This window comes from Triplophysa rosa, linkage group LG14, assembly GCF_024868665.1.
Source record: "Triplophysa rosa linkage group LG14, Trosa_1v2, whole genome shotgun sequence".
NCBI lineage: Eukaryota > Metazoa > Chordata > Actinopteri > Cypriniformes > Nemacheilidae > Triplophysa > Triplophysa rosa.
The window spans coordinates 16,119,810-16,141,844 of record NC_079903.1 but is presented as its reverse complement, the minus strand read 5'-3'; the positions used below and the strand labels follow the sequence as shown (position 1 = coordinate 16,141,844).

The 22,035-nt window shown below is 38.5% G+C and overlaps 1 protein-coding gene across 3 annotated transcripts; it reads left to right on the top strand.

Moving 5' to 3' along the window:
• Positions 1-4,652: 4,652 nt before the first annotated feature.
• Positions 4,653-20,630, top strand: eml2 (EMAP like 2). 3 transcript variants are annotated; one of them, XM_057351345.1, is made up of 22 exons: positions 4,653-4,859; positions 7,693-7,878; positions 8,239-8,365; positions 9,637-9,741; positions 13,066-13,094; positions 13,550-13,679; positions 14,256-14,405; positions 15,367-15,436; positions 15,606-15,716; positions 15,867-15,962; positions 16,733-16,867; positions 17,150-17,249; positions 17,332-17,486; positions 17,809-17,934; positions 18,050-18,181; positions 18,636-18,703; positions 18,849-18,937; positions 19,025-19,122; positions 19,257-19,344; positions 19,453-19,548; positions 19,734-19,864; positions 19,986-20,630. In XM_057351345.1, exons 1-22 carry the CDS (start codon positions 4,790-4,792, stop codon positions 20,109-20,111), a joined length of 2,418 nt encoding a protein of 805 aa, XP_057207328.1. In that variant the 5' UTR covers positions 4,653-4,789; the 3' UTR covers positions 20,112-20,630. The 3 variants fall into 3 exon arrangements, with proteins under 3 accessions (XP_057207328.1, XP_057207329.1, XP_057207330.1); XM_057351346.1 differs by lacking the exon at positions 4,653-4,859 and adding an exon at positions 6,642-6,771; XM_057351347.1 differs by lacking the exons at positions 4,653-4,859; positions 7,693-7,878; positions 8,239-8,365; positions 9,637-9,741 and adding an exon at positions 11,163-11,309.
• Positions 20,631-22,035: the final 1,405 nt, after the last annotated feature.

Below are 22,035 nucleotides of genomic sequence, written 5' to 3'. Positions count from 1 at the left end.
CTACTTGGTCATGCTCTTTTGTCTTAGGAAAGTGCAGCCGCAATCCAGATTCTGACAATCATCTTTTCCACTGCCTTCATGTAACATTTTCTTTTTCATAACATTTCTTTTTCTCAATTGTGAACTGAAAATATTTAATATTTCATTCTAATATTATAATCTGTAATATTTGGACTTCATAAATCTATTCATTTTGTCCATTTATATGTCATTGGATAATTATTGGGTCTATAGTGATGGCACAGCTTTTGGAGAAACCCCATCTTTTCATCAGCTGATTTTTTATGAGCTTTTTTATGATTTTTTTATGTATCCTGCCAAGAGAAGTCGACTTACTGTAAATTTGTGAATCAAGACATGCAGGTTTTCAATCATTGCTTAGTGAATCTGTTTGTTTATAATTTCCATGGCGACGCTGCCATGTGCACAGAAAACATGTTCTGACAGGTATATAAATGGACAAAAACAGGGCTTTAAAAGCGGGCTCCGTTTCATATCCACTTGTTTGTCGCAAGACAATTGATTTTTAAGCCAGAGTTATTAATCACAGACTTACTCATGTATTCAGAGCACAGTTCATATACAACAATATGTATATGGGTGTGTAGGCACTCATGGGTTGTGTTTGACAAAACAGTCCAGCTCATAAACATTATGCAGACTTGTGTGTGCTCAAGGGATAGTTCTGCAAAAATGAAAATCTTGTCATCATTTACTTACACTAATGCTGTTACAAATCTGATTGACTTTTCTTTTGAGTAAACATTTCTCTATTTTCTGTACAGCACAATGTAAGTAATCTGCTACATTCTGACAACATTCTGCCTAGAAATGCACCGATATATCGGCCAATAATCGGTATCGGTCGATAAAAGCAATTTTTCACACTAGCCGCTATGGGCCGTTTGTTTAAAAAGCAGCCGATAATCAGGGTTGATCAATCAAAAGAGGAATTTGTGCTCTGTCTTTAGAAAATGTTAAGAAACATCACCAGTTTGATGTTCAATATTAACAGTCATTATATAAATTAATAAATATTAATTTAATCTTCAGAATAGGTATCAGTATCAGCAGATTTCAGTCGGAATAATCAACTATCGGTATTGGAATTTAGTATTGGTGCATGTCTGCCTCTGTTTTACTTTTGTGTTCATGCAGGTTGAAACATTAGGAAGTTGAGTAAATGATGACAGATCTTCATTTTTCAGGTGAGCTATCTCTTTACCAAAACACAGACACACACTGATCAGGTCATAAAAATCATCTGAATCAGTATTGCAGGAATGTGGAGATTTCTAAGATTAATCACCTAAATCTCACCTCTGAGCTCATCTCTCAATGTTCAGCTCTCAGGAGTGAAACTGATGTCTATTTCCTCCTGTCGGATACAGCTTTTCTATGGCTTACATGAGTGGAAATGGGTTATATAAACATGCAGTTGGACTCACAGATTCATTGGCTTTGTTGCATATTTAAAACACTTTTTATATACAATACAGTATTACATTATATACAATAAAGTTGATAGTTTGTTTCATTTTAGTAATCTACATAAGTAATCATATTTAAGCAGTTGTTCATCTCTCCCTGCCTGGCATCAACTCTTTGTAAACATAGCTTTGTGTACTGCAAAATGTTAAAATCTTCCTCATTTGGATAAGCCCTTTTCGATAAAAAATGTAAATGTAAGCTATATAAAATCCAACTCTGAGTGATAACATTTTCCTCTGGGCTGCCAACATAATAATATGCAAATGTTATAGGAATTCATTAGAAATCTCAGCGTTCATAATGTAAAACTATCCAACTTGCTTACTCCCCACTGCTCTTCAAACCACTTCAGCAGATATAAAATGTATCCCCCATTTTAAAAAATGCATTTTTGCTTTTGCAGCCACGGAACAAATGCATTACGGCATAAAACCACACGCTTGGCAAGTCTATGACAAACAACTTTTAAAATGAACTTTTACAGAAATATAATAAGTAGAAAGTTCTCTGCTGGTGTCAATAAATGGATGTCTATGAGAAGAAAAGGAAATGTCCACAGGGTGACTCCATGTCCAGTCCTGTCTACACAGCTGCAGTTTATATCAAACAAAAGGAAACTTGCAGATACATGTTTCCGTAGTACTGTTGTGCTAAAAACACCAGCAGTTCACCTGTAAGGCCACAACCACATCCGTATCAGAAGAGTAGACACATATCAGTGCTGATGGCTGAAATATATAATTTCATATGCTTGTTTAAACAAACTAGAGGTGTCATGGCTCTGCTTCATTTAATCATGTTTTTCTTGGTCCTGTAGCAGAGCCATGACAAAGTCTTTGGTTATGTGTGGAGAGAAACATATTGTCCTTTTGACAATAATATGCGTTCTCTCCAGTGTCTTGTCATTGGCCCCGTCCCTCTTGTTTCCCGTATTACTTCCCGGCCGTGTTCCATTACCCTCTCATGCCCTGTGTCATTATCCCTCGTTTGTCTTTCCTATATATACCCTCTTGTTTCTTTGTCTAGTTGCTCGTGGATTGTATTGTGTACGTTCATTGTGCTTACCTTGATGTCGGCCTTCATTCCATGTTTGCCTTGTTTGTGCTGTTTCTACCCAGTCTCGTGTCTTGCTTCTGTTCCTGCTCCCTGTCTAGTGTTGGTATTTGTTTAGATTATTCTTGTTATTTTTACCTTGTTTTGTCTTGCCCCCTCGTGGGAAGTTTGTGTTTTACCATAGTATTCTCAGTTTAGTTTTTCCCCATTGTGGTGTTTAAGTTTCCGTTTTTGTTCTTTGTTTGTAATAAAGTGTTTCATTAACCCCTTCACTGCCTGCCTGCATTTGGGTTCTCTTTCAAGCCAGTCCGTGACAAGAGGACCGATGTTTTGAATGCGAGGAAGGTGGCTTTTGACCTTACAGCTCACAACTCCACTTAAAGCACTTTAGTTTTTTTTTTCTTTCTATTTTAATGGAAAATGAGTCCATTTAGATTGGATTTATAAGCAAGTTACCCACGCTCAGTCTCTGAGACATCAGATCAGAGAGACCTTTGAGATTTCAGAGTCACAAATAATATCTTATTTTATGTAATGGTCTCTGTTTTTGGTGCACTTTGGTGCCTTTTAGCTGGATGGTGGTGGAATCTGTACTATTGGTCGTCACATCCTGATTTAAATTAAGGTATAGTTTGTACAAATCATATTTTTCTCTTCTGTTTGTTTATAATAACACACCAGATGTTTAATGTTTGTTTTCTTCTATGATATAAAAGTGAATGATTTGTAGGAGCTGTAAAGATACAAAAAGCACCATAAAAGCATCATAAATGTAGTCCATGCAAGTTACTTCAAGTCATCTGAAACCATGATAGCTTTGTGTTCCATGACAGAAAGAAAGCACTCACAAAGTACATACTGTACCGTAATGACAGAAATTTCATTTTGGGGTGAATTATTTTAATGGTAAAATAGCCTCGCTTTCATGGAAGACACATTTGTTTCAGCCCAACGAACAGGAAAATTGTAAATAAACAAAGGTGGTGGTTGAGGGCTCATTGCCAGTCGAACTCAGAAGTTCAGTGAGCAAGCGAAACACAGCAGGTCAAAAGCATTTAAATCTAAATGGAGAGTATATTGCCAATACAGGTCATTGTACATGAGGATACAGACTGCATTACTGGAAGATCTATTGCACAAGCAATATTCTTCACACACATCAGTAATGTGGGACTGTTTACTCTTTTTTTATGTTACCTTTATATAGAGTCTGACCTGATATACTGTATATGTGAGTGTATGTATGTGTAAGTATAGGTAGATATGTGACATGTTTTTATGTCCCGGTGGGGACCTAAACCTGACTGCACACCAACGCATGGGGACTCGTGTCACGGTGGGGACCAAAATTGAGGTCCCCATGGCCAAAAATCTTATAAATTGTACAGAACAACATTTTTTAAAAATCTAAAAGTGATGATTTTCTATGATCTTTAGGTTTAGGGGTAGGGGATAAAATATACAGTTTGTACAGTATAAAAAACATTACGCCTATGGACTGTACCCACGGAGATAGTAAACCAGACATGCGTGTGTGTGTGCGTGCGTGCACGTTTGCGTGTGTTTTCAAACATCTTTTAAGGTAGGCTACGTTTGAGTTTTATGTCAGTTTGTTCTACTAGCCATCCTTGTTTCTTTCTTTCATTTAATTTAGTACTTATAAATGTATATACATGATTACTCAAGTAATAGTTTCAAGAAAATAGAATAATTCACACATTCTAAAAAAAGTATTAAAACCTTCGTAGCTCAAGCTCAGCAACTGGTTGTCAAAAAGACATTTCTTATAAATTACGTCTACACTGCCCTCTAGTGTTAAATACTAGAAACAGCAATTGCTTGACTGCCAACATCATTCGTAATTTCCCAAGGTAAATATCTCTACATCGACAACACAAGGAAACAATGTTCTATTGATGTCGCATATGCCAATGCAAAATAAGTAAATATCCTGATGTGGCCTTTGTCCTCCTGCTTTAGTAATTTGCCTATCTCCCATATTTGAACATAATACAAACACTATGCATATTATGGGACTCCAAGAGTCAACACGCTCTCCCTATGGGTAGCAGCTCGGCGGTGAGGCTGTTGCTATAGAAACGCAGGCAGCACAGGTTGTCGTTGACTGCTCGGTGGAAAGGTATTGAGGGTTCACTCGTATGTCAGGAAAGTATCAGGCGGGTGGATCGGAGGATCGGCGAGTAAGAGAGAAACGATATAGGATTGTTGATAAAGAGTAAAGGACATGTCGGAGCGAGTAGCGTCATGTGGAAATCTATGTGACACCAGCACCCTTCTACTGCGATATTGCAACGGTAAGTTTGGCAGCGTGCGTGCATAATGAATGCAGGTGAGAACGTTTGTTTACGTTGCGCACACACTCGACTTCGAATGATTCGAATATTGCGATTTTTGTCATTTTCATGATGTCATTTAGAATGTTACATTGACATTCCACCGATGTTATGGAATTGACGTCTCACAGTGCGTCACCGCAACAAAAGAAACAGTTTCTGTGTTGGCAGTGATGAATAGCCTACATTTGTTTAAATTAGCGATCTGTTTTGTATACACGCACATTTCTTACTGTACTACTGTACACTACTGTTTTCGTATCGTCGCACATCTTCATTTGGATGGTGTTTCAAAGTACAAGACAATAATCGACTAAACATACAGTAGATGTTATATATTGCGTTTTACAGGGTGTCTTTACTGTACATTCGGGTTATATGACTTGATATATGGAACAATATTATGTATGTACTGCTTCTCATCAGCTTTGGATTCAATCCCAGCTTCTTTTCATTTTCCTAGACAACACACCTGATTCACTTTGGTAAATCACTGGGTTTTTAACAACTGATTTCAGCTATGCTAAAGGTTAAAAGAATGCAATGTGTTATTTATTTACTGGGAGCCAATAATCTAGTGTATAATATTACCCCTCTATTAAAACGGATTCCTAGGCAACAGTGATATCTGTTGATAACAATGTTTCAATGGTCAGTTGTAAAACACAACATCTCTGTTTAGTTATAAAGACTACGACTATTACTGCACAGATTTTGATTTCAATTGTTATTTGATTGTGATGTAGCCTAAAAAATTCATAGACGCAGTTACAGAATTGTATGATAAAACAGCAAATATTATTCGGTATTTTACAGTATATAACAAAGGTGCTTTACAGCTGAGGGAAACCAGCAAATAGTAATGTGGGATTTAAAATGTAACATTTAAACACCATAGAGCGCAATAGAGAGTTAAAAGGAAGGAAAAAAATAATAAAGACATGCTAATTTCAGTCAGTTAAGTCTTATTTAGGGAATTGGGTATTATTGCCATGGAGTCTTCTTGCTATAAACCACTGTACACAGCTTAAAGCTACTACGTTTCTTAGAAACATTTCATAACACCTTTTGTGAAATACAGGTTCTCTTAAGGATAGGTATCTGGGTTGAAGTGTCACCTGGTCTTCAATCTTCATTACACTCTCGGTACATTGTGGGCATTGTTTTCCAGTAGGTCAGTTTCTGTGACAGATGGTTTGGCTGAACGACAGATGGAGTGGCAGGCATTATATGATTAAAGTCTGCCGGGTCAGAGATTGTCTGTCCATGTTGTACAGTCCCATTTGGTGTATATATCAAACAATACATGGTACATGCTTTGTCATGTGTATGTGTCAGCAGTATGGCTAGACTTTAGACACATGTTGGTTCTGAAAATCTGAGAACAAGTTGTAGCAATAATCTAAATGACAGTATAAGAATGTATCTTAGGGGTATCAAATAATCATTGTATTTTGTAAACAACGATGCACTATATTTGTGCTATTGGTGGACAAGCTGGTCATTGCACTTCCTGGTGGTGACTGACCGATGCATCAGACAGGTCTGGAGTCCAGCCAATCCTCTCTCTCCGCCAACAGCACCACCAGCAGTTTTATACCGCATAGGAGACGGCAGTGTAGACCAGCGTCCTGTTACAAACATCACCCTTCTCTTTACTCACAGTACAGAGTGGAGAAGGGTGGGGGAGGGAGAGGAAGGGAGGGAGGTCCAGACACAGGACCAGCCATCCAGCAAGCAAAAGGGGAAGGTGGGAGAAATAAGCTTTGACTGGGGAGACATTTAGCACCTTTAGGAAACCCCTAGAGAGATACAGAGGATCAGGCTGTCTGAGCAGGTGACTGACAGGAGGACATGGAGACTGGAATGGCAGGTAGGAGGGAACACAACCAGAACGTTATCACTGAATATTTCAGCAGGCTCGGTCACTGAGCATCCGGTTTCATCCAGGCTGCTTTTGACATACAGCATGCGGCTAGACCTTCATCTTCCTTCTTTTCTTTGTCAGTGTCCACTTATGCCTTCCGGATGTCACTTTAATAATTCAGTTTATGTGCTTGCCACCTGCTGTTAGCAGGTGCAGGCACATAAACAGCTTTATTAGATATGCACACGTAACGTGCGTCCCGTTGCATTGCCCTTGGGAATGAAGGCAAGCAGGCAACGTGTTTACTGTGAAATTTGAGGATGGTTAGCTGATTTAACTTGTTATGGTTTTGTTTACCATGGATATTTATGTAATAAAGTTTGTTTTAGATTTACAGAGAGCATCGGTTAGCATTTGAAACTAACTTGGATGCTTGAAGATGCTGTTAGGCTGGTTGGCTTTAAAATGCTTTCAAATTATTTTAATGGATTGTTGGGCTTTATATTGATATGAGTAAATAATATAATGTATACATTATATTCAGTCATCATCACAATAATACAGTGGATCCAAACATTTTGTCATTTTATTCCAGTTTTTCCTCATATGACTTTTTTCCACAGCTATTTTTGGTAAATATACATTTCATACAGGTGGTTTAGCAGTGTAACTCCAGTAGCCATAACATTCACTATAAACACATTCCACATGTGGGTTTGCAATTTCTCTTAAAATAATTATTTCGTTCATTTGTTATGTAATGCAAAAATATTTGTATATTTCATATATTTAGATAAGTGTGGCTGAAATGTCCCAATTCTTTCGGGGCTATTGTAAAATAAAACGGACTATTCACTTTACACTGATGTAACAGCTTTTTGGACAAAATCCATCACTCCATAAACTGTTTGTCGCTCTCTCTCTCAGATGATAATGTATCTGCTGGGAGTGGGATGGAGATGGATGACCGTCTCTCTCACCTGGAGCAGAGGGTGCAGCTGCAGGATGATGAGATCCAGCTGTTGAAAGCAGCACTGGCAGATGCTTTGAGAAGGCTGGGCTGCTGTGAAGAGATCACACAGGCCAGTAGCAAGAAAGGCGGACCTACTAAAGGTCAGATCTTAAAACATTGCATTTCATCATCACGACTATTAGGCCGGGTCCAGGTTAAAATAATTAAAGACTCTTAAAGAGGTAAACAGGTGGAAACTTTGCCTGAGCCAAGATTAAACTGCCAACTGAACGATTTTCATTTAAAGCAACCTGCAGTGTAATGACTGGAGGGCAGTCTTTGGTTTCATGTCAGGTTGCGAGATGCAACCTTACTATAAGTTAACTATTAACAGTTACTACTACAGGCTACATGGACATGGTTGTAATCATATGATAAAGTGCTATAAAAAACTTCCTTGTGGGAGGTTTAATTTGCATGTAATCTCACCTGTGCTCTTCTGACTTCCTTTATTCCTTTAGTTCGGCAGATACTGCAAGCTCTGCCTTCCAAGCCTCTGACCAATGGCTACGTACAAACAAAACGCTTGAGTGGCTATCCTTCCTCTCCCTCATCTCCTAAAAAAGAAGTGCTCATGTCTATTAAAAGGTGAGACCTATGTGCAAGATTTCAAAAGAATATATGCGCATCATGTTCACATGATCTTCAGTTATCTTAACGTCTTCTTTAATAAAAGTCAGCGAGATAGCATTGTCCATAATTTTAAAACAGCTCTGGGAAATATTGTCACTGTTGTACAGTGTGACATTATTGTAGTTATACTACTTTGGCCTGGAGGTGTCAGTATTGAGTAATGAAAAACCGGCACAAATTACATGCAGATTAACAGGACGGTTGGTGTGCAGAGGTTGTGGAAGGGATACAGCTACGGCCGGAAGTGATGCAAAATCTCTCCATAAAATTACAATAAATTACATTAGCTAACGCCTACACCTACCCTAAACCTAAACTTACAATAATAAAAATCGTAATTAACTGTTGTTCAGCATGACAACAATTATGCGGTATTGGAGTGCGCATTCCGGAGGTAGCTGTATCCCTTCTAGTCTTTACCGTGTGCAGACGAAACTAAAGAAAGTCTTTCGCGCTACATTTGCCTGTCAGGTCATTTTTATCCCAACTGGAGTAATTCAGAGGTCAAATCTGCTCTGTAAATATTGCATATAAATCTTTGTAAAACCACAGTTTATATGCGGCCTTATGTTCTGCAGAGAACCCTTTAGAAATAAGTGGAATTACAGTAATTGATGATAATGTTTAATAACCACCCGGATATACAGTATTAAAAAGCATTGATGATTACACCACTGCTTTAAATAACGGAATACACTGTATATCCTGACCAATGGCGGCTTTAACAAGCCGATTTGACATCATAATGTCGTGAACTTTGCTAAATTTGCTGAATCCAACAGTTAGCAGTTGTTTATCTAAAACACTTGTTTAAACAGTATTCTGACTTACAAAGTTAATCAAAATAAAACTCACCTTTACAAGAGATGTGATTGTGTACACGAGACTACGGAAAGCTTAGAGGGAGGACGAAAACTGATCTGGCTATAAATACAAATGAAGAAATAATTTAAATTAATATCCAAAGAAATTGTTTAATTAATGAATACATAAACGCAGACATTTTGGTCATGAAATTATGCATAATTAAAAATGTATTTATGTACATGTGTTTCTCATTAATTAATTTATGTATTCCTTTATTAATTTTTACATAAATCATTTACTCATAGCCTACATACAGTATGCCTCTATAATCTAGAGCATTTTTGAGGAAAATGGGAGTGTTAGTATTTCCTTGTGCTTCATCACCTATTCAGTTTCTTGTTTATGTTTCTGTGTGTTAGGAAGAGTATGTCCACAGAGCGTCTGTCCACGGTGAAGAAGGAGGCGGCAGACTCACGCAGCAGAACCACCTCATCCAGCAGCTCAACTGGGGGAAAGAGAGACAGGTAATATCAGGGTGTTTACTACAAAGTACAAGTCAGTCTGCAACAGCTGCCAGAGTATCCAGGATTATTACATGGCTTTTAGGAATATTCATACTGACATCTCAATGAAATTAAATGACAGATAAACCATGGCTGTCTCTGAAAACTGAACTGAAAAAGGAGCACCCTTGCCTCAGAAAGCTGTGTTCTAAAGTATTGCAGTAGGAAGGCATGAAGGCATGTTCGAATCCAGTCCTGCCAGCAAAATCTTTGCTAGGTAGCAGAGCAACAGGTCAGCTGCCTATAAGCTTTCAGACACAGCATGGAAGCCTGTTTTGACTGTTGTCTACAAGTAGCAATCAATCTTCTTGTGTCTCTTAGCACTCCTTAGTCTGTTTCTTCTAACATCATAGCACAATTTAAACTGAATATTAAATGTCCATTTAATTACTTATTTGATCATTAGTGGGATAATGTACAGTCACTCAGTTATGGAGAGTTAATGGACACTGCAGTTTTCTGACTATTTCATCTAGTACTAAATTTAATTATTTTTTCAGAAATGGATATGGTGGATTGAAAATAAGAATACATTGTAGTTCCTCTATTGCCCTGAATTATGATTTTGGGTCAAGAGAGATGAAAATTAACTATGCCTCAGCGTAGAATTACAGTAGATGACAAACCAGACTTTCAGGGATTTCTCACCTGCATGCTGGGACAGGTACTGTGTTGTTTCTTATTAAGAAAGTTTTTTTGTTACAAACTCAAATTTAACCACCACTGTTGCATTGTTGTCCATACACTAAGAAGACTTAAAGGGATGCGGTTCACTTCTGTACAATTCTGTTGTCATTCATCCCTTTGTCATCTAAAACCTGTATGTGACTCTTACGTCTGTGGAAGATATTTCGAGAAATGTATCAGTGGTTCTGTGTCCAGTACAGTGGAAGTCAATGGAGGTCAATGTTGTTGGGTTACCAACATTCTTCAAAATATTTCCTTTTGTGTTCTGCAGAAGAAAGACAGGTTTGGTTAAAGCTAACCCATTAAAAGTCACAAATTTAGATTTCATCTGATATTTAACATTTAAATATGTGTTTATATTAATTGCACTTCTATTCATACCACCAATCCAACGCAATAAGAGCTCCAATATAATAAAGGGTTAACTGTCAGTTCAAACAAGTTTCCCTCTACACACCTGCAGGGTGTATGTACAGCAGATAATACCACTTGATAGTAGTGTTTTATCTGTGGCGTGGTCGTGGGGCTTGTTTGAGTCGAAACTTTGTCTTGCGCATGGTAGCTCTGTGCATTCACTTGGTTAACACGCTCACCACTGAAACTTCTCTTGACCAAAGAGTGCATCATATTACTGCATTGAAGCACTGTGGGGGTGTGGTCACCCAGAAAGGGGCTGTCATGCATACTGAGGAAGTGCCCTGCCATTGGCTAGTGAGGTCCATATTCCTGCTGGGCTGAAGTGAACTCAAACAAGGAACTCAGTCTTTCGCTTGTCGCTTCTGAAAATTCTTGCCAGCACTTGAACTGCATAACGGGAAAGACAACATGAAGAGATCCACAAGGTACAAAGCTTTTTGGTTAGTTTAAAATACCAAGTTTTGGTAGATTGCATTGTTGGTGAGTTTGATTATGGGGCGGCTTTTTTCTGCTTCCTGCAACAAAGCAAATAGTGGTAGGCAAACATGAATGTTCTCATCAGCACCCATATGAAAACACTACCAAAACCTTCTATAGCGTATATGGAACCACTTTGTTTTAGCTTAGCAAATGGGGACTTCAGATCATGGCTATATTTCTTTATACTTTAAAAGCACAGTTGTTACAGGTTTATGTTTATTCTTCATTTGCACTTGACGTTGCTGGTGTAATGTTTGTTTCCTTTTGTTTGTTTGTTTGCATTGCCTATGAGGTGCATGAGTCATGTAGCCAAAATGTGCTTGTTTCCATCTGGCTTTGATTTCCAAGACGAAACCGTTATTGTGTTCCCAGCTTTCATTGAAGTTGAAGATGTGCTCGCACATAATGCGCTTTACAAACCGGCTCTGCATTGTTCGTTTGGCATTCTGTGCTATTTTACTAGTAAGCTATTGATGCTCAGTCGTATGTATTAAACATGAAACTCATCCACTGCCAAATTAGACTAAGTGCTCTACAGGAAAGATAATGGTTTAGAAGAACATCACGTTCTGTAAATGCCAGTCAGTCGGTCATTCATTTCCTATTGTTGTTTTGACTTAAACTTAAGAAACACTGTGCATTAAAATCTAGAGTGTATTTCTGTATAAAATCTATCAAATATTAAATTAAAATGCATTGCTTCTTGGTATGAACGTGTGTGTGTAGTGCATTAGTCTATGGCTACAGTTCCTTTTGAGTTCAGGCACATTACTGCTACATACTTAAACCATTATATTGATCGTGTTTGCTACACAGCCTAGATTGATCAGTGGTGAAATGGGTTTTTCCAGTATGTGCTAATGGAAATGGATTTGTTGCCAGTGTAGTTGATATAACTGTGATAAAACAGACAGTGTAGACCGCACCAAAAAATTTTCAGTCCAGAGTCCAGCAGCACTCTGGGATTGTTTCAGGATTCTGGAAGAGGCTTTTGTCTGTTCCTGCTCCAGTTGCAGCTTTAATGAAGGTTTTTGAGGGTTTATGGTTGCATGGACACAAACAGAACATTGTTGGACTGCCACCCACAATCTGTCTGTCTTCCATTTACACAACAGCCTCTTTTTGCCCTCGCTCTGAGGAAAGGTTTTCATTAGTATGCCAATTCTAGCCAGTTTTTCATCAATACTGGATTGATGGGTCTGATTTGTTATTGATGTACATGGAAGCTGCCTGAGGCAGTCTGTCAATCATGCCAATCTTACCAGTCTTGCATCAGCAGACAGGAAGTGAAGAGCAATGTGGTTAGAAAAGCGTATACAAAATGCACGCACAAACAGAAAAGCAGAAATTGTTTCGTGCGGGCCTCACATTTATTGGCAGCGTTTTAATAAATGGCTGTTTTTGGAAATAGTCCCCCTCCCAACCAAAATCAGCTTTGGTTGTTCAAACAGGCCCTGAAACAGAGTTTTCTCTACATTACATAGCTCTGTGAGAGAGGCCACATGAAAGCAGAGTCAGTTATAAAGGCTAAATTCACAGAATTAGTCATCTTACAAAACACACACAGTCAAACAAAACAAACTTTTGGAAGTGGTTTGAATGTTTTGTTTAACTTATGCAGTCATTTTTTTGAAGTAAAAAGGCTAGTGGTCTGTGAAGCAATGAATGAATGACAAACCATTGTCTCTTGTGTTCTTGCAGCAAATCCAAAGAATGTACCCTCAATGCGGGTAAGTTTTTGTTTATTCTGACATAATACAGTTAAAATAATACTTAAAAATAGCAAAAAAATAAATAAGAACTAGCAACCACCCAGAATCCCCTGTCAACTACATTGCCGTTCCATAGCAACACACTAAGTGGTGACTAGTTTTGCATAAATAAGCACCGCTCCAATTTTACTCAGTAAATGTAAGTTTAGTTTTTAGTGTACTAAAGTATCTACATTTTGAGAGAATTCAGCTGTGTAGCATTTGTTTACAGACAATGACTAAGCCCATTAAACGCTTTCGTAAATTTGCCTGACCAGATCCCATTATCATCCACATTAAAACCATTATGGTTTGGCAAGCTGGTTTCTAAGTGATCACAGTCCTTCCAACAGGACCCACAAGACATCATTTAACAAAGCAATGGTTTATTTCTTGTTTGTGTTGGCAGCTAATGTTCTGTCTTTCTTGAACAGATGATGGTTACGTTAGGATGTTTATACGTGGCCGTCCAATCACGATGCATATTCCAGACCAGCTGAAGGACAGCTACAGTCTTGATCACAGGGTGGCGCTGCCAGAGCGCAAGCTGAAGCTTCAATGGGTGTATCCTTACTTTTGTCCCGGTCATGGAAATGCCATAGAAGTTGCTAAACTTAAAGTCATAGTTCACCCCAAAATAAAAATTCTGTTATCATTTGCTCACCCTCTTGTCATTTCAAACCTGTATGACTTTCTTCTGCAGAACACAAAAGAAGATATTTGAAAGTATATTGGTAATTGAACAATGTGATACCCATTGACTTCTATTGGATGGACACAAAACCAATGCAAGTCAACGGGTACCACCATAGTTTGGTTACCAATATTCTTCAAAATATCTTCATTTGTATTTCGCGAAAGAAAGAAAGTCATACAGGTTTGAAATGACAAGAGGATGAGTAAATGATGACAAATTTTCCATTTTTGGGTGAACTATTCTTTTAACTGTTCAAGTTGATGAAGATGTGCAATTCCCGTGTATAATTTAAACATTGTTTACAAGAGAAATCCACTCATTAATATTTAAATATTTAATGATTAAATTATTAAAATGCATAATTGAATTTGAAATAAATTTAAGCCTATCTTCTAAGTAGGCACGTCATTTACGTCCAAGTTTTGCTTAACACTGTTCATCAGGTACGGCTATAGGGGACGAGACTGCCGTTCTAACCTTTACCTGCTCCCGACAGGAGAGATTGTGTACTTCAATGCTTCTGTTGTGGTGCTGTACAATGTAGAGGAGCAGCAACAGAGACACTATCTGGGCCATAATGACGACGTCAAGTGGTAAATATGTTGATTTTATTGAATGGGGGCTATAAGTTCATGAAATGCTTTTAAATGGAACTACAGAGCTTACATTTTTAACATCCTTTTTTTTAAAGTGCTTTTTTCATATTTATTTCTCCATAAAAATATAAAAATTCTATTCAAAGTTTAATGCAAAATGTTTAGATATATACATGTACACATATATGGGTTTAACTTTTTTTATGAGATTAAATTGTACTAGTACTACTAATCTACTAGTCTAATTTGTGGGTTTTGCTGAAGCACACTGTATATCATCACAATCTGTACTTATTGTCACGTTTGGTATAAAACAATTCCTCCACAGAGAAAGAATGAAACGTTTCACTCCCAAATCATTACTGTACGGCTCTGCGGAGCGTGAAAAGTTAATCTGATTCTGCTTGAACTAGGTCATTGCAGTTACTGTGTTCTTATCATCTGAATGAAAATATAATTGTTCCAGTGCCCATCGTGTTTCAAAAAGAGCCGTTGTATTCAGGAAGTGTTAACAGGTCTCGGGGCAGATTTGCATTTTTATGGTCAGATCTTCCGTCGCTTGTTCTTATCTTGAAGATAAGAGATCTTCCTGATGAGTCTATCTTGCAGTTAATTCAAATACACCTAAAATGAAACCAAATCTCTTCTGCCTTCCTCTTTCTCTCTGTTGTTTGGTTGCTAAGCAATGCTTCTACTACTGTATTAACAATTCAGAGATTTGATTTCTGCTAAAACACTGTGTGAACACATCTAGCATGTTTTTTAGTAAAATGATCAAACTACTTTGTTGTAACGCTTGTCTGGAATGCTCACTGCGCTCGCTGGTTCACAAAACAATCGCAGGCTGTTTACTAAATGTTTTTTGGACTGAGCTACATTCATGCTACGGTTCCCTGGAGAGTGCGAGATGGCAAAGCTTTCCTGACAAGCTCCGATCCCAAAAATGCTTTCTTTGCAGTTTGGCCGTCCATCCAGACATGGTCACCATAGCAACCGGACAAGTTGCCGGCACATCCAAAGACGGCAAAGTAAGTTGACATTTACATTTCATAGTATAATGTGTTGAGATAAAACTCAATGCACTCTTGATCTCATTCTGTTAGATGATCAAATTGGCCTTTAGTGTGCATTAGAATTGCCATTTACTGGCTTTAATCTACATCAGAGAAGATCTTAGATGCATATCTTTCCCATCAGCCTCTGCAGCCTCATGTTCGTATCTGGGACTCTGTCAGTCTGAACACGCTTCATGTGATAGGAATGGGTGTGATTGACCGAGCTGTCACCTGTGTGGCCTTTTCCAAGTCGGTAAGGGGTTTTAATTCTGTATAAATAGTCTGTCATTCTGTTAACCTTAGTCTTGGCTTTATACTGTAATATACATAATATGGATTTCTTAGTCTTCATAATATACATGAATAGTGTTTTGCATAGCTGTATTATCTTTTCCTCTCTCAGAATGGAGGTGCTCATTTGTGTGCGGTTGATGATGCAAATGACCACATTCTGTCTGTTTGGGACTGGCAGAAAGAAAAACAACTGGCGGAAGTTAAGGTGAGGTCTGGTGTCTGTCATGCTTCAAAGAAATGTGTATGAGCTAGGAAGCAGTAAAGCGGACCTTACTGTACAATCATACTGTGGTAATTCAAGGTTTCTTACAGACATTTTATGTCCTCTTTCACCCTGTCAAATGGGTTATGAATGCTGTTTCATACTGACTTTAGCGTATCATTTTACATTTACGCATTTGGCAGACGCTTTTATCCAAAGCGACTTACATTGCATTATACTATACATTTGTTTCTAAGTATGTGCAATCCCTGGGATCGTACCCATGGCCTTGGCGTTGCGTTGTATCAGTGTGTGTTGCATATTTAAAGGTCCAATGTTTAATTTTTTGAAGGATTTATTGAAAGAAATGCAACATAATAAACATAACTATGTCTTTAGAGGTGTATAAAGACCTTACAAATTAAGCATTATGTTTTTATTACCTTAGAATGGGCTATTTCCATCTACATACACCGCAGGTCCCCTTGCATGGAATTCGCCATGTTGTTTCTACAGTAGCCCTAAACGGACAAACTGCTCTACAGAACGTGTTTCGTAAATACATTATCTCCTTCAGCAAAGAAGCGAAAACGTGACGACATCTTAGTTCTGTGTCAGCCTCCGTAGTGCTTTGAAAGGGAGGGGGAGGAGTGAAAGTGAGCCTTTGGTTGCAATTTGCAACCTTATGCAACCCTTGCAAAGATGTTCGTTAAAAGATGCCACTTTTAATAGAGACCAGTGCTTCCTTGTCACACATACTTGACATTTTGCAGTGTTCCAATGAGTCTGTGCTGGGTGCTGTCTTCCACCCTATGGAGGCCAACCTGATTGTCACTTGTGGGAAATCTCATCTCAACTTCTGGACAATGGAAGGAAATACTCTTACAAAACGTCAGGGACTGTTTGAGGTTTGCACAATTTCTGTATGTTAATATTTTCCCTGCAATGTCAGAAGACATTGTAAATGAGACATTTCAACTAATTAGTTTGTTTCCTTAGCAGAAAATATAGTGGTACAGATTTTGTTTAACAAGAGTTTAAATTCTGACAATGTTGTGAAACTCTGTATGTCAAAAGCATTCGCGGTCAAAATGAGTTTGGCTCAAGAATGCATGCTCGGTTCCATGGGGATGCTTGGTACTGACTAGATTTGTAATGATTTAATGATTTTTTTATCTTTTTTGATCCAGAAATATGAAAAACCCAAGTATGTGCTCTGTGTTGCCTTTGCTGAGAACGGAGATGCAATCACAGGGGATTCTAGTGGAAACATTTACATCTGGGCAAAAGGTCTTTAAAAAAAAACTGCTATAAAATATCCACTGATTGATTTGAGATTTGTAACTTATCCTGCACCTTCATGTATTTAAAGGTGGAAACAAGATCAGCCGGGCGGTTTCGGGAGCCCATGAGGGTGGGATATTCTCTCTGTGTGTGCTAAAGGATGGAACGCTGGTGTCCGGAGGAGGAAAAGACCGTAAAGTAATTCTCTGGGACCATGATCACCGTAAAAAGAGTGAGATGGAGGTATGTTTTATTCTGTGTGTTCCCTTAATCCAGCAAAACAATTCTATGAAATGAAAGATGACATTCAGAATTAAATCCAGATAGCGAACAGACTTTGTTAATGATTTCCATGCACCTTCAGAAATGACACATGATGTTTTGATCTGATCGTATTCTTTGTAGTGAAGTGTATTCCAGGCAGTGCATGTTTCTTATTTATTAGACCCAGATACATATACAATACTCCAGCTGAATTCACTCCATGTAGAACAATTTGTACAAATCTTGTTGCAGCTTATATGTACAGATCAGATGGAGTTATACGTTCCGATTTGTGTTTCAGGTCCCTGAGGCATACGGCCCCGTCCGTACTTTAGCGGAAGGAAAACAAGATGAGCTGTTTGTGGGAACAACCCGAAATGCTGTTCTGCGGGGCTCTTTCTCAGGTTCTCTTACACCCATTGTTCAGGTATAAAGGATACTACGCTGTTTATGAAAGGTGTTTTTTAGAAAATCTGAAGGATCAGTACGTTCTTTCTCCGAGTTATCATTCTTACCTTGCTGTCTGTGTATTCTCGTGAAAGGGTCACACTGATGAGTTATGGGGACTGGATGTGCATCCCACAACTGAGCAGTTTGTGACGTGCGGTCAAGACAAGCAGGTTTATCTCTGGGACACCAGCTCTCATCTGCCTCTGTGGAGCAAGGCCATTGAGGTTATTAGGAACATTTGAAAACATCAGAAAAATATTATTTCACAGACTCTGTGGGTTTTGTGTGCCCAGAAAGTCACAGAATTGTAATGTGGTCTAAAAGTGATAGTTTACCCAAAAATGAAAAGGGGATCATCATTTACTCACCCTCTTGTTATTTCAAACCTTCATGACTTTCTTCTGCAGAACACAAAAGGAGATATTTTGAAGAAAGTTGGTAACCGAACAGCACTGGACCCTATTCACTTCTATTGTGTGGACACAAAACCAAATGAATGGGGTCCAGTTAACAGCATTTTTCAAAATATCTTCTTTTGTGTTCTGCCAAAGAAAGAAAGTCATACAGGTTTGAAATGACACGAGGGTGCGTTTTTATTTTTGGGTGAACTATCGCTTTAAGTAAACTTGCAGTACAATTTAGATTTTTGTTTAAATTGTATCTTTGTTTTTTCTTCAGGACCCTGGCCGTTCTGTTGGATTTCATCCTAGTGGTGCTGTGCTTGCTGTAGGCACCATGATAGGAAGGTATGTTTGCACATGGGAACTGTACAGAAAGGTTGGCTTTAGCTAAACAAACCAATGAAATTGAGATTAAACTGAAAAACATTTGTAGTTTTTACTTATTTGGGTGTCTGAATTGTGCCAAACCTGTCTTTTCATAACCTTACAGGTGGCTGGTGCTGGACACAGACACACGTGATCTTGTCTCTATGCATACAGATGGCAATGAAATCATCTCAGTTGTTAAATATTCTCCTGGTGCGTTATATGTTTTTATGCTTTTTAGCCATTACGTCATTCATATACTGTAAAATGTCAGCTATCAAGTCCTTTTTCTCTCTGTAGATGGGGCGTACCTGGCCGTGGGTTCTCATGACAACTTTGTTTACATCTACTCTGTGACTGAGAATGGCAGGAAATACAGCAGAGTTGGCAAATGCACTGTGAGTTTTACAAGGAAACAAAACCAGTGTCCTTTGAAAGATATCTTTGGCAAGAATTGATCATGGACAGCAGACATCATCTGGTGTACTATTTTTTTTTTAGCATTCATTTAATATGTGTCTCGCATCCACAGGGACACTCCAGTTTTGTTACTCATCTTGACTGGTCCACCGACAGCCAGTTTATTGTAACCAACTCAGGCGACTATGAGATTTTATACTGTGAGTTGTTTATTTTCCTAACAGTTTAGTCAGTGAATGTAGATCAGATAAGATTTCTATGCTGACCTGTGTCTTGTTACCTGTTGTTTCTTGAATCTTGTTGAAAAGGGGAGGCGTCAACTGGGAAACACATTACTAGTGCAGATGCGGTGCGTAACCTGGAGTGGGCCACCTCCACCTGTGTGCTTGGTTTCAGTGTGTTTGGTAAGTCACATAGAATCACAATTCACAAGCCCACAGTTTACCTGGAAATATGTTTTCTCAGCTTTGTTGTTCCAAACCGTTTGGCTGTTGGTTTTCCTATGGAACACAAAAGCCATTTTTAAGCTCTTGTCACCAACATGCACCTCATATTTTTTGTCACTTTATTTTCTTTTGCTGTTTTTCAGGCATCTGGCCAGAAGGTGCAGATGGCACAGACATTAATGCTGTATGCAGGTCAAATGACGAAAATCTCCTCTCTTCCGCTGATGATTTTGGCAAAGTGCACTTGTTCTCCTACCCCTGTTCCCAACCAAGGGTGAGATTCTTGTATTCAATTGCATCCTAGCCCTTGAAATACATAGCCCTCCCTTCCTCCCTTCAATCCCCCTATCCAACCAAATCACCCCCTAAAAACATCCCCTGTTCTTTATCCTCAGGCTCCCAGCCATATCTATGGTGGGCATAGCAGCCATGTGACCAATGTTGCCTTCCTCCATGACGACAGTCATCTTATCTCTACTGGTGGGAAGGACACCAGCATTCTTCAATGGGTGCTTGCTTAGCAATACAATACCTGAGCAATTCTGCTGCAACCTCACTGTTGATCTCTGCCCACTAGAGGGCAGCACTGCTGTGCCTACTTTCATTCTTTACTGTCCTGTTTGCTTGTACTGTGTACCTTGTTATTGGGGTTTCCATTAATTGCTGGTACGGGCCAGTTTTGTCACTTATCCAGGTGTGAGTATCCTGATGGTTTAAGGGGTGAAGTCAGATCTTAATTCGGTGCTAACTATTGTTAACTGAGGTGTGCACTTTGGTGAAGCGCCACCAGAAGGAGCTCTAGTGATGGAAAGTAAGCATGTTCTGAGATGTTGACACTATTTAAGCCTATTTAAAGAGTTTTAGCTGCTGTTTGTGTTGCTGAAGTCTATAGAATATATCAAATTCAGTTACGTAGTGGAGGTATTTTAATATGGGAATGACATAATAATGCTGTGGCACTTAGCTTTGGATGCATATCTAGAGGTGAACTTAAGCTGTGCTTTGCCTTTTATTTGTTAATAAAGTTTCTCACATAGCAATGCGTTTTCTTCAAAAATGTATGTTTGAAGAACTAGCAGCACATTTCTACAGCTCTATGGTGATTTGCATATACATTTCGCATTACATTACGTTTCGACCAACTGACAACCCTAACCATGACAGCCTATATATTACCTATTAACAAAATAGAGTACTACTCTGTGTTTTTGTTTTAGTCATGGCCTTTCAGTCATCTCACTTCTGCCTCCCAGTAGAAGCACATTTAGAAGTATGTACTGTATTTACAGCCAACATTTACATGGAGACAGACAGGTCATCAGTAAACCCAACAACATAAACAAACACCTGCAGAATCTACGGTTTCAAGATATGGATGCAAAGGCCATCTATCCGTATCTATTCTAGCACTGATTGTTTTTTACAATAGTGTTTTTTTATTTACACACTTTTTTTTTCAAAGCAACTTGCAGTGCATTCGGACATTTTATCACTATGTGTTCAGTGGAATTAAACTCATGATATCAAGTCTCATTGAATATCAAAATGTAGAACATCAGCTTTGCTATTTCTTACTTTCTTTTCTTCTTTCCTACGTGTCTTGTGGAAGAAGTGGCTCCAATATTCTTTTTGCGATGTCAGAGCTGAGTACAGCAATAAGGCAGAGTGAGGGCTGGCATCAGCTTACTTCGAGAAAACGCATCACTTTTCGCTTCACCTGATATTTACGCATATATTGAGCACTGAAAATCTATTTCTGTGGTGTTTGCAGTGAAATCCCTTCATCATGATATATATCACAGTTTTCTGGAGTTACAAATATGTAACGTTAGCAGCAAACGAAAAACATCTTCAAAGAGGAAGTGAAAATCGTGGGTAATTGGTTGCCTGGCAACGGCACAGTAGATATTGGCTTTTAAACCTTTGTGTGGGAGTGAAAATCTACAGCTCTCCATCTAGTGAATGAAAGGGGAAATAACATCTTAGTGAAACGAAAAGCTCCCCATCTTTTCAGGCAAACACTTCTTGAGGAAAATTAGCCAGATGGAACGTTCCCTACAGCTGTGACGAGCGGCCGCCTCAAGTGTTTTTAGACCCAGATTAAAGCTAATTGAAGCTCAAAATAGACCTGCTTTTAAGTCATAAAAAGTGGAGGCATCTTTCCAATAAATCTGTTGTGCCTTGCATTTAGATGTTTTTTACAAAGGAAGAACAAATGGATGTTGTTCCTGGGATGCCAAACATTAATCTGTTAAACCAGACAAATTTAGGGGTTTTGTATTATATCTGGTATGCTTTTTAAAGGGATAGTTCGTCCAACAATGAAAATTCTGTCATCATTTACTTACCCTCAAGTTATTCCAAACCTGTATACATTTCTTTGTTTAGTTGAACACAAAGAAAGATATTTGGAAGAATGTTAGCAACTGAGATATCTGGGGCACC